At 40.0% G+C, this 11,758-nt stretch overlaps 1 protein-coding gene across 1 annotated transcript; it reads left to right on the top strand.

Annotated features, from left to right (window-relative positions):
* Window positions 1–1,260: 1,260 nt before the first annotated feature.
* Window positions 1,261–3,575, top strand: LOC145137289 (laccase-2-like). The gene is made up of 5 exons (XM_079071429.1): window positions 1,261–1,405; window positions 1,477–1,628; window positions 1,730–1,974; window positions 2,058–2,192; window positions 2,289–3,575. Exons 1-5 carry the CDS (start codon window positions 1,283–1,285, stop codon window positions 3,386–3,388), a joined length of 1,755 nt encoding a protein of 584 aa, XP_078927555.1. The 5' UTR covers window positions 1,261–1,282; the 3' UTR covers window positions 3,389–3,575.
* The last annotated feature ends 8,183 nt before the right edge of the window (window positions 3,576–11,758 follow it).

The raw sequence follows: 11,758 nt of genomic DNA, 5'->3' as shown, positions 1-11,758 counted from the left end.
CCCAAAATAAAGATCCATAACCCATCTTCACAAGCCCACTTCATCCAAGTCCTTAGCTTTTTAGGCCCAAATCTGCTTTTATGGATCCGCAAAGCCCAATAATGTCTCGAAAGCCCATAAAGCCGGATTCCAAGCTAATCCATAACATCAACAAGCTCCAAAACCCTGCAAAATACCTCATGCAACATAAAAAGTCATCGGTATGATCCATAATAAAGAAAATAAATAAAATACAATGCACTAATGATAAAAAAAGCTAAAATACTAAAATAAACTAATTAAAATAAAGAAATAAAATAAGCTATCAACATAAGTCGCCCAACAATACATTCATACACAATCCTACTGTGCAAGAAACAATAACATTTATTATAGAAAATACTAAAATTCTGTTCAGATTATTGACACTATAAAAATAATTAGATATATGTTTCGAATTCACATAACAATATTTAAATACAAAATATTATCAAATTTACCTTTTTAGTTTAGTCGTATCAAGTTTCAAAGATGATTACGTTCTTTTAGTTATAAAAGAAATATAATTCTTTACACCAAATGGAAGTTGTTAAGGCTCCTATTCGGTCGAATCTATGCCATCACAACCTAACCAGTACTATAACCCCACAAACACTCTCGACCTTCATCATTAGACAAACAAAAATAATATTTGATTGGTTAACACTTCTAACCATTTTTTATTATCTTCATTTACAAGATTAACCCTTCAACTCCAAATATTATAGTTTATGTTTTATGCCATATCCACAAATATATCCCTTTCCCAAAATGCCATCCATTTTTAATACAAACAAATTGTTTTACTTACTTGTTTCATTATATTTTTATTTCCAAATTATACTAAGATTAGCAAGAGCCAGAAAACATACGACATTAACATTGTAAGGATCAGGTTTTGTATTCACTAAAAAAATATTACGTTTGGACCTCTTAACCTACCTCACATATATATTACAATGGACACCCAAAAAGGATATTGCAAAACGGGAAAGGTTTGAATTTTGAAATATGCATTTGTAAAGTGGTAATTAAACAAGGGTAACATAGTCATACTAGATTACAGGAGTTGACAACTCTAGAATATAAGTCAAAATCAGATAAATTCACTTCAACACCACTCCACGGTATACTTGGGCCACATGCAGTAGGTAAATATGTGTTCTTCACAATTATACATACATACATTCATCCCTACATAAACCATTGTCCTCCATCATTCGAATTACCAACAAACTTAAACGCACTAATCACAACCAGCAACATGGCTCTACCATCAACTTTCTTGCCTGCTTTTGTCTTTCTCACATTCTGTCTTTGTTTGTACCCTCATCTTGCATCAGCAAAACATGGTTCAACCGGTGTCACTCGGCACTATAAGTTTAACGTAAGTTTGGTGTTTGCTACAGATTTTAAGTTATTACATGTGTTTTATTTGAATTCTATGCATGATTTCAGATACGGATGCATAATGTGACGAGGTTGTGTCAAAGCAAAAGCATAATAACTGTCAATGGTAAATTCCCGGGACCAAGGATTATTGCTCGGGAAGGCGACCGATTGGTGATTAAAGTGGTGAATCATGTTTCCAACAATATCACTATCCATTGGTATGTATTTAACTTTTTCTTGAATTCAATGTCATGAGTGTCGAATATACCCTTGAATGTGTTTGTGGTGTTAATATCAATGGGTTGTTTGATGAGGGTAGGCATGGAATTCGGCAACTTCGGAGCGGATGGGCTGATGGGCCAGCATACATAACACAGTGTCCGATTCAAACTGGCCAATCGTATGTCTACAACTTCACCATTATCGGGCAAACAGGAACACTTTGGTATCACGCCCATGTTTCATGGATTAGATCAACCCTTTATGGCCCAATTGTCATTCTCCCTAGACGCAACACTTCCTACCCTTTTGTGAAGCCTTACAAGGAAGTCCCTATTATATTTGGTAATTTATCATGCCTCTTATTCTTGAAGTTATAGTAATTAATGATCATATTTTGTTCTAAACTAAGTAGTTTTGATTAATAGGAGAATGGTGGAACAATGATACTGAGGCTGTGATCAATCAAGCCCTTCAAACAGGAGCTGGCCCGAATAATTCTGATGCTTATACCATTAACGGGCTACCTGGACCATTATATAACAATTGTTCTTCACCAAAGGGTACATAATTATTAAAGATCGTTATATAAGACATTTATATCTTTTTACTCTCTTCTTGATTTTGTGAGTGAATAATGTTAACTAATCCACATGCAGAAACGTTTCGGCTTAAGGTGAAGCCTGGAAAGACATATCTCCTTCGTATCATCAATGTTGCCCTCAATGATGAACTCTTTTTCAAGATTGCAAACCATACTTTTACAGTTGTTGATGCTGATGCGAGTTATGTGAAGCCATTTGAAACGGATACAATCTTCATCACGCCGGGTCAAACGAGCAATGTTCTCTTCAAGACGAAAAACCTTACCTCAAATGCCAAATTCATGATGGCTGCAAGACCATATTCCACAGCAGCTGCCAGAACTTTTGACAATACAACCGTTACCGGAGTTCTTGAGTACATGAGTGATACCATGTCGTCATCTTCCAATACTTCCATCAAAGGCCTTCCCCTACCTACACTACCGGCTATCAATGCCACTGCCCATGTGGCTAACTGGACTAATAAATTTCGTAGTTTGGGTAATTCACAGTTCCCGGTGAACGTCCCACAGACTGTTCAAAATCGCTACTTTTTTGCCGTTGGACTCGGAAGCGACCGGTGCCCGAAGAATCAAACATGTCAAGGGCCGAATGGGACCAAATTTGCAGCCTCCATTAACAACATTTCCTTCACCTCACCAACAATCGCACTTCTTCAAGCCAGGTACTTCGGAAAATCCAACGGAGTTTTCACCACCGATTTCCCTTCTACCCCTTTGAGTCCATTCAATTACTCGGGTACCCCACCAAACAACACCATGGTTTCCCATGGCACAAAAGCGGTGGTGCTTCCATACAATACCACAGTGGAGCTGGTGATGCAAGGCACCAACATTTTCGGTGCAGAAAACCATCCTCTTCATCTTCACGGCTTTAACTTCTATGTGGTTGGTCAAGGCACCGGAAATTACAATTCTACAACAGATCCGGCCAACTTTAACCTTGTTGATCCTGTTGAAAGAAACACCGTTGGCGTGCCCTCCGCCGGATGGGTGGCTGTGCGATTCCGAGCTGATAATCCAGGAGTGTGGTTTATGCATTGTCATATTGAGATTCACCTGAGTTGGGGGCTGAGAATGGCGTGGGCAGTCATGGATGGGAAGCTTCCGAACCAGAAGTTGCCTCCACCACCTTCTGACCTTCCAAAGTGTTGACTTTGACTTCATATGATACGCAAAGTGTTGACTTTTGACTCGGTGAGACTATTATTTTTCAAGTTTCTACGTTATGTACCCGTAAGTGAGTGATCTTTGTTCGATGAATGAGAGATTAATTCCCAATTCAATGTTTTTTTCTTTAAATGTAATATACAATATATTTGATTATTGGGTTGATGTAAAATGATGCATCATAGATTCGGTGATGGATTCTTAGGAGTTGATGTAAAGTTTAGGCCGTAAAAATGTAGTGCTACCAAAACTACTAAATAAAATTTTTTGTTTTAAGTCAACCAAAACAATCATTCATTCTTTCCAAAAGCCCATCAAAATATAGAAAAGTATCAAATAATTATCAGAGTACAAAACAATGTCATAAAATGCAGAACATCGGTGGATGCGATGCAATCACGTCGAGCTATTCCTTTTAGAATCGGAAGTAGCTGAAACATAAACATAAATCGTAAGCACAAATGTTAGTTAGTTCCCCAAAAAACCACATACCATACATGTATCAGCCCCCGCCCGGTATTCATTAGGTCCCGCCTGACATACATACAAACACATGCAAAAGTCACAAAGACAGCTAGCATCCTATAGACATAATCCATTTGGACCATAATTTGTGCCTTCAACACACAAGTACAGTGAAGAGACTCACCTCTAAGACGATGATCAACTGCTACTGCTCTCACTGCTGAAATACAGGTGTTATACCCCACCTAGACATTCACACAAGATAAACCCTTAGCCCACCTTCCAAAAACTAAGAGGTGACCAAAAGTCAACTTAGGTCAAAGAGTCAATGGTCAAAGACAAAGTAAATTTTGTTGACCTCCACATCGTGGCCCACAAGTCTAAACCCGATCTGGATCCAAGTCAAATAAGTCAAAATGGCATCAGCACCCCTCCACGTCGTGGCTTTCCTTTGGCCACGCCGTGGGCACAAAACGACAAAACAGTTGACTGATCTCTAGTCGCCATGTCGTGGCGGTCTAGTGCCACGCCGAGGGGACCAGTCTGAATGGATTATTCGAGTTAATTTGCTTTTAACTCATTTCAAGGGCTCAAAAACCCAGATCTACTTCTTCCCACTGCCTTGATGGATAAAGTTTCGAACTTTATCCATTTAAACACTCCATTAAGACAAGATCTCTAAACCTAGGTTCTAAAGGTCATCGAGAAGTAATACTCAAACATTAAGTCCTTAATCACAAAAGACACAAGCCCACAATTTCCAGAAGGGTTTTCCTTTACCCAAGAGCCATAAAGTTGGTTGCTTTATGGACATGCATGTCCAATGCATGTCCCCTCCATTTAGGTCAACAAGAGTGATAAAGAGGCTTCAAACTCATGCATAGGATCAATGTTGTAAAACTCTCCGAGTTGGTCGATTACTCGGCCGAGTACTCCCTACTCGGCCCCTTACTGAGGCGAGTTACAAAATCCGAGTACTCCCCGATCGGCCCCTTACTGAAGTGAGCAGTGTTGTAAAACTTGGCCAGCTCGGTGATTAATATATACTTAATGATTTATTATTTAACACACACACACATGTGATTATTACTACATATATATCTTAAATTTTCAGTAATTATTCACGAAGTGAGACCATTGTGTGTTTTCAGTTTTTGTGTATTCACATGTATCTAATTTTGTTATATATTTCAACCAACAAATGGTTTTAACTTATGATTTTGACTTATATAATTTCCCTAAATATATTCTAGATGAATTACTGAATTTGAGTACTCCCAAGTACTCTTGATTACTCCCGAGTACTCGCTACTCAGTGGTCGGCCGAACAGGTACCGAGTAGCGAGTTCTACAACCATGTGTAGGATAACATACACCATGGAACATCATATCTACAACATATTATTTAAAATGGCCCTCTAGGATCTATAAAGTTGCCTACTTTATGGAGTCCTTCCATTCCAACTAGGCCACACAAGAAGAAAATGGGACAAAACCTTAGATCTATCATCATAGAAGCATAAAGCAAGCCGCTTGGACACTTACAAAGTTCCAAAGATGCCAAAAAGTGATATTCACTCCAAATAAGAAGTACCACAATCCTTTTCAATGCCTATTCTTCCTTCAAAATCAGTTAAAATCACCAAAATGGACTCATATCTCACAAGGAGGAACTTGGGTTAGGGTTTTTGAAGCTTGAGGGTGATGGAGGCTGAATGATCACAAAACCATATCCATAATGTCCTTTAAATAGGTCCCAAGGCCCAAGAATTAGGGTTTTCTCCGAAAGCAGCTGTCACGTTGTGGTAACCCTTTGCCACGTCGTGGCAGTCATTAAAATCCTGCGATCAAAGAGGTATTGTCACGTCGTGGTGAAGCTCCACCACACCGTGGCTACCCAAAGTGAAGTTTTAGAATTAAATTTTATCTCATACCTAAAACGGGTGTTACAACTCTCCCCCACTTTTAGATTTCGTCCTCAAAATCATTTCTTACGTCCTCCACACCAGTCACCCTCTTCGAATACTGCTATCAAAGCCCATTCTTAGAAGAAATCATTTATCCTAACAAAGAATGAACCTTATCATTTTGTCCTCGGCCAAGGAAGGAAAACCCAACTGCTCTGCTCGAAAACTGAAAACCCTAACAGTGATTGACTTCCCAACAGACAAAAACACCTTATCCCGCATCCGTAAAGACTCCAATTCATAACTCGAACCGAACAAAAACCTTCCGTCCCTATATTATCTTGCTGATAATCGGAAAAGCAGAACGTCTGACTCTTCATCACTGCTGAAACCTTTCATTTGAAAGCAAAGGTGAATCTCAATGTGAGTCTCACCCATAGGTCCCAAACCAATACATAACTTACATCCTGATAACCAATGGTTTGCATATTCGATCTATCCGAAATTTTCTGATTCCATGTTGACCTTCTACTAAACTGTGATGCAGAATCCCCAACCGTCTGTTGAGACTGTCAATCTCATGCTTGGTCGCACCACGAGACTCCGACCCAGAATCTAGATGATAAAGGTTACCCTAGCCTATTTACCTCACGGTTCCAATCCATAGACCACAAAGTTTCCCTACTCTAAACGTGATCCGACACCTTAACTAAGCCAGTTACTACCGAGTCCCACCCTCATGAGTCATGCACTTACTGCTTCATGAAACCCCATGATGCCATCTAATCTGTTAGAACACTTAATATTGCAGGTCACAAAGATCTTGTCATCACTCCAACACTGATACGGAGACTTATGATCGACACCTCATACCCTGAGCATATCTTCGAATGTCTGGGTGGTCTGCTCACCAACGTTAACCTAAAGAAATCGGGCGTTACCCATGGGTCTCAGCCATACTATCATAACCAAATGGGCCTCGCCCATGAGTCTCACCTGTCCTGACATAACTAAATGGTCCTCGCCCACTGGTCTCACCTAACTGAGAGCTATACAAGCCTAAAACACCGTTACATCTCCAAAAATCCTCATTCCCAACAAGGAGTTGTCAACCAACAATAACGGTCCGACTTGACCCATTTGTGCGTTGTGATCCTCCTACAATCCAACAACCACTCCTGCGATGGTCTAAATCATCCTAGTGAATGCTACAACTCTCATCATAAACTTATAAAATTCTTCCACAATAGCCATGGGCCTAGCCCATGGTATTGCCATCCATCTACCATACCAAACTATAATCAACATGAGTCGAAACCTCATCTGGATATACCCTAATTAGGTGTTCGGGACATTCTTCGAACCCCAAAGCCTTTATCGCACAAGAACAGACTGAGAGGCTCTAACATAACCCTCAATCTGAACCTAGTCACATATCCATCATGCGCCACTACTGATGCTCCATGACCTCGAACAAGATAATCTGAACGTCATTATATGATTCCCAGATCACAACCAAACATTGAACATTGTCCCTTGCATAACCCTCAGCCCGTAATACAAACAGAATTGGCTATACATTTGCTTTTGTTTATGATGATCCATATTGACCTGCACTTAGAAATATTTCCATTAATTCCCAAGTGTTTCTCCCCCACTTGGATTCAGTTACACTCTAACAATATTCACAACCATTTGAACTTCCTAGTCATCCCACAACGTTACCCATTTGATCCTTGAAAACCGCACCTGCCATTACCGGTCATAAGAGAAACCAGATTCCTCGAACAATTTCCAAAAGGTTTTACTACATGACTGCTATCCAAAGCGAAAGAAATCCAAGATTCCTACTTGTGACCACAACTTATATCAATAAGCAACCCAACCATAAACCTTCTCAACTTAAAGCATTATCCCAGTCGTAAGTAACCGAACAGATCCTTTATAATCACAACTTATCAACGAAGCTCACTGAACCGAATAACGCTGTTCCGACACCCTAACTCGCAATTCAAATGTCTGTTGCTCTATACTTACTAAAAGATCAACGTACCCAAAGTATCAACAAATGATACAACTCGAATGCCTTCGAGCAATCCCAACAGCTGAACGGGTTCATGTGAATATGCATCATCCATACCCCAAAGTTGGTAGGTCCCCACAACTCCCACCCTACTAACAATAACAATCGAATCAACGAGCTAACCAACCCTACATCAGACATCTAACCTGAGCGGCACCAACACCTATTCACTCGATCTTCATTGTCTCAAAAGGGACAATCATCTACTACGAGATATTCACCTAACAGCTTCTGATGTGAGGATTACACGCACATCACTGAAAGCATGAATCTCATAGTAGCTCACCCTGAACCCGCGTTCTGACTAATCCCTTATGTTTTACAAACATGAAGAATCTTTTTAATCTTGAATACCAAAAGTCCAGTAGACTTACACTGCAACTTCCTCGAACCATCAAAATCAAATACTTTCAAGGAAAACACTTAGGTTTCCTTCACTTAGGACTTACTCTACCATTGGTCGACGTCTCCCACGTCGATGTCTGAAACCGATTCATCCAAATACCCTCCAAACATGGACCTCGGTATGCAAAAATGGCATACGATAATCCCTCAAATGATAATAACCAGACAATCACAAAGAAAACATGAACCTTAGGTGAATTCTTAAGCACCTCGAATATTATTCCTCTCACATATAATCACATAATCATGGGTAATAAAAGCAAGAAGGAAAGAATACGATACGTACCAGCAGCGACATCAGGCAAAACTTGGGTCTCCTCTGCCATCAACTAAAAAGCTCAGCTCCTCATCACCGAAACCTCCATTCGGCCCTCACAGCCATCGGTTATTCTCAGTGTAGCTGGATCGGATGCCCACGTGATGTAGCCGTCATTCTCGAACATTCATCCTCCTTGTGGCCTAGTTCGGTCCAGTGAAAACAAATTGACCTCGGTTCCTTAGGACACTCCCTGGTGAGATGACCAGACTAGCTGCAACCGAAGCAACCCACTCCCTTCTCACAGAAGTCCCCTCGTATGGCCTTCCACACTTGGCACAACGGCCCTGGTCCTGCTAGCCTATATCTCGTGAATCGAAGATCTTAGGCTTCTTGGCTGAGCCCTCTGCCGACACGCACTACGAACCCAACAAATATCTCTCCTGAAACGGGCTGTAAACTTATCCCATAACATAGTCTCCAACTTAGTAATCATAATAGACTGCGCAATCAAATCCCAACAACTCTTTGATGCATGACGCAAAAGATCCAAAGCAAATCGAACCTTGGCTTCTATGGGATCGGGATCGTACGGAAAACACCCTCCATATCTTCAATCCAACATGAACTCAGAACCCTGGAATTCCTCCCACAAACCATAGGAGGCTGATATGTAGTTATGTCGGTACATGAAGTGATGAACTCATACATCCCCTCATCAATTGGCTCTGCACCAGAGCCTGCACCTGAACTGAAACCGAAACCTCATCCACGAGTGCTCATCACCATACTAAAAAAATCCAATAAATGCTCAGAACATAACCCAATAATCCTCATTCTACAGGCTTCCTAGAATCTTCGTGACTTTCCTTGATTCGATTACAAATCCTGTGCTTTCAGTAGTACGGGCCCAATACTACCTTCCGCACCTATCCATACTTTCCTCAAGAATTATCTCGAATCCTCTAAGTCACCTTCTCATAGGATCCTCACCTCACCCTGCCATCAGTTGTTTAAAGACTCCTACTAATGTCAACCAACTACTTCATGAATACAATTACATGAAACAAAGCTTAGATAATCCTTCAACTAAAAGACTCAACCCTACAATGGTTAGACTCAGACGAGAGTTGTGCAATAGGGCCAAATCAATCACTTTGAGATTATTTAACCTTTGCAACATGTTATTTAACATATTCATGTAATATTTAACTCACATCAATATGAGTCCCACAAAGCACAAAGCAAGCAACATTCGAGCATCGAGTAATCTAAACCAGTGCATAACCTAATCAGGTCATTCTATCCAACATCTGAAATCCATACTAGCATGTAGTTCTAAAAGCTCAACCAACATGCATATAAAGGCATCTCTCCTAGCATTCTATCATGCAATCTTGAGTAAATCCTTAGCCCTAATCTAGCATGCTATTGACATATATACATACTGAAACAACTGAACATATATGGGTATTTAGGGAAATAATTAGTTGAGCTCGGATAATTGCATGCATTGCACCCCTTTTCTTTTATATAAACTCTTTTTGGAAGTCATTTTCTTTTCAAATTTTACCAATTCCTCATTTTGAGACCAAACACAACTGAGGGTGTATCCAAATCCCTCAAACCAAGGCTCTGATACCAACTTGTAATGTCCCAAAAATACTAAGTAAATTTTTTTTGTTTTAAGTCAACCAAAACAACCATTCCTTCACTTCAAAAGCCTATCAATGTATATAAAAATATCAAATAATTATCAGAGTACAAAACAATGTCATAAAATATGGAACACCGGTGGATGCGATGCAATCATGTCGAGCTATTTCCTTTGGAACCGGAAGTACCTAAAACATAAACATAAACATAAACTGTAAGCACAAAGAATAGTTATTTCCACAAAATACCACATACCATACATGTATTGGGCCCCGTCCGACTTTCATCGGGTGTCGTCCGGTATTCATCAGCCCCGCCTGATATTCATCAGGTCTCGCCCGACATCGGGCCCCCCGGTATTACATAATGGTCCCCGCACGACATACATACAAACACATGCAAGAGTCACAAAGACAACTAGCATCCTACAAACATAATCCATTTGGGTCGGCATTGGTGCCTTCCACCTATAAGTACAGTGAAGAGACTCACTTCTCAGACGATGATCAATTGCTACTGCTCTCACTACCGAAATATAGTTTCTATACCCGAACTAGACAGTCATACAAGATAAAACCTTAGCCCACCTTCCAAAAACTAAGATTTGACTAAAAGTCTACTCAAGTCAAAGAGTCAACAGTCAAAGTCAAAGTCAATTTTTGTTGACCTCTACGTCGTGGCCCATGGGTCTAAACCCGATTTGGATCCAAGTCAAAGAAGTCAAGGGCTTAAAAACCCATATTTACTTCTTTCCAATTCTTTGATGGATAAAGTTTCAACCTTTATCCTTTAAAATACTCCATTAAGACAATATCTCTAAACCTAGGTTCTAAAGGTTATCAAGAAGTATAACTCAACCATTAAGTTCTTAATCACAAAAGACACAAGCCCATACTTTCCAGAAGGGTTTTCACTTACCCCAAGAGCCATAAAGTTGGTTGCTTTATGGACATGCATGTCTCCTTCATTTTATGTCAACAAGAGTGATAAAGGGGCTTCAAACTCATGCATAGTATAACATACACCATGGACCATTAGATCTACAACATATGATCTCAAAGGGACCTCTAGGATCCATAAACTTGCCAAGTTTATGGAATCCTTGCATTCCAACTAGGCCATACAAGAAAAAAATAGGACAAAACCTTATATTTATCATAATAGAAGCATAAAGCAAGGAGTTTGGCCACTTACAAAGGTCCAAAGATGCCCATTAGTGATCTTCACTCCAGCCAAGAAGAACCACAATCCTTTCCAATGCCTCTTTTTCCTTCAAAATCAATCAAATTCACCAAAATGGATTCGTAACTCACACGGAGGAATTAGGGTTAGGGTTTCTGAAGCTTGAGGGCGATGGAGGCTGAATGATCACAAAACCCTAGCCATAATGTCCTTTAAATAAGGCCCAAGGCCCAAGAATTAAGATTTTCTCCAAAAGTGGCTACCACGCCGTAACGGTCATTAAAATCCTGCGATCAGAGAGGTACTGTCATGTCGTGGCTACCCAAAGTGCAGGTTTAGAATTAAATTTTATCTCATACATAAAACAGGTATTACAAAAGACCCATTTGATCTGTTGATAC

The sequence above is a fragment of the Lactuca virosa genome, chromosome 9 (genome assembly GCF_052849685.1).
Source record: "Lactuca virosa cultivar CGN04683 chromosome 9, Lactuca_virosa_CGN04683_v6, whole genome shotgun sequence".
Lineage (NCBI taxonomy): Eukaryota > Viridiplantae > Streptophyta > Magnoliopsida > Asterales > Asteraceae > Lactuca > Lactuca virosa.
This window is presented reverse-complemented; position numbering and strand designations above follow the sequence as displayed.

Excerpts from the sequence above, each read along its gene's own strand:
- LOC145137289 (XM_079071429.1), top strand. The coding sequence starts at position 1,283 with ATGGCTCTACCATCAACTTTCTTGCCTGCTTTTGTCTTTCTCACATTC. Across the intron at positions 1,406-1,476 it reads CTCGGCACTATAAGTTTAAC|ATACGGATGCATAATGTGAC; the intron begins GTAAGTTTGGTG and ends GCATGATTTCAG. Across the intron at positions 2,193-2,288 it reads CAATTGTTCTTCACCAAAGG|AAACGTTTCGGCTTAAGGTG; the intron begins GTACATAATTAT and ends ATCCACATGCAG.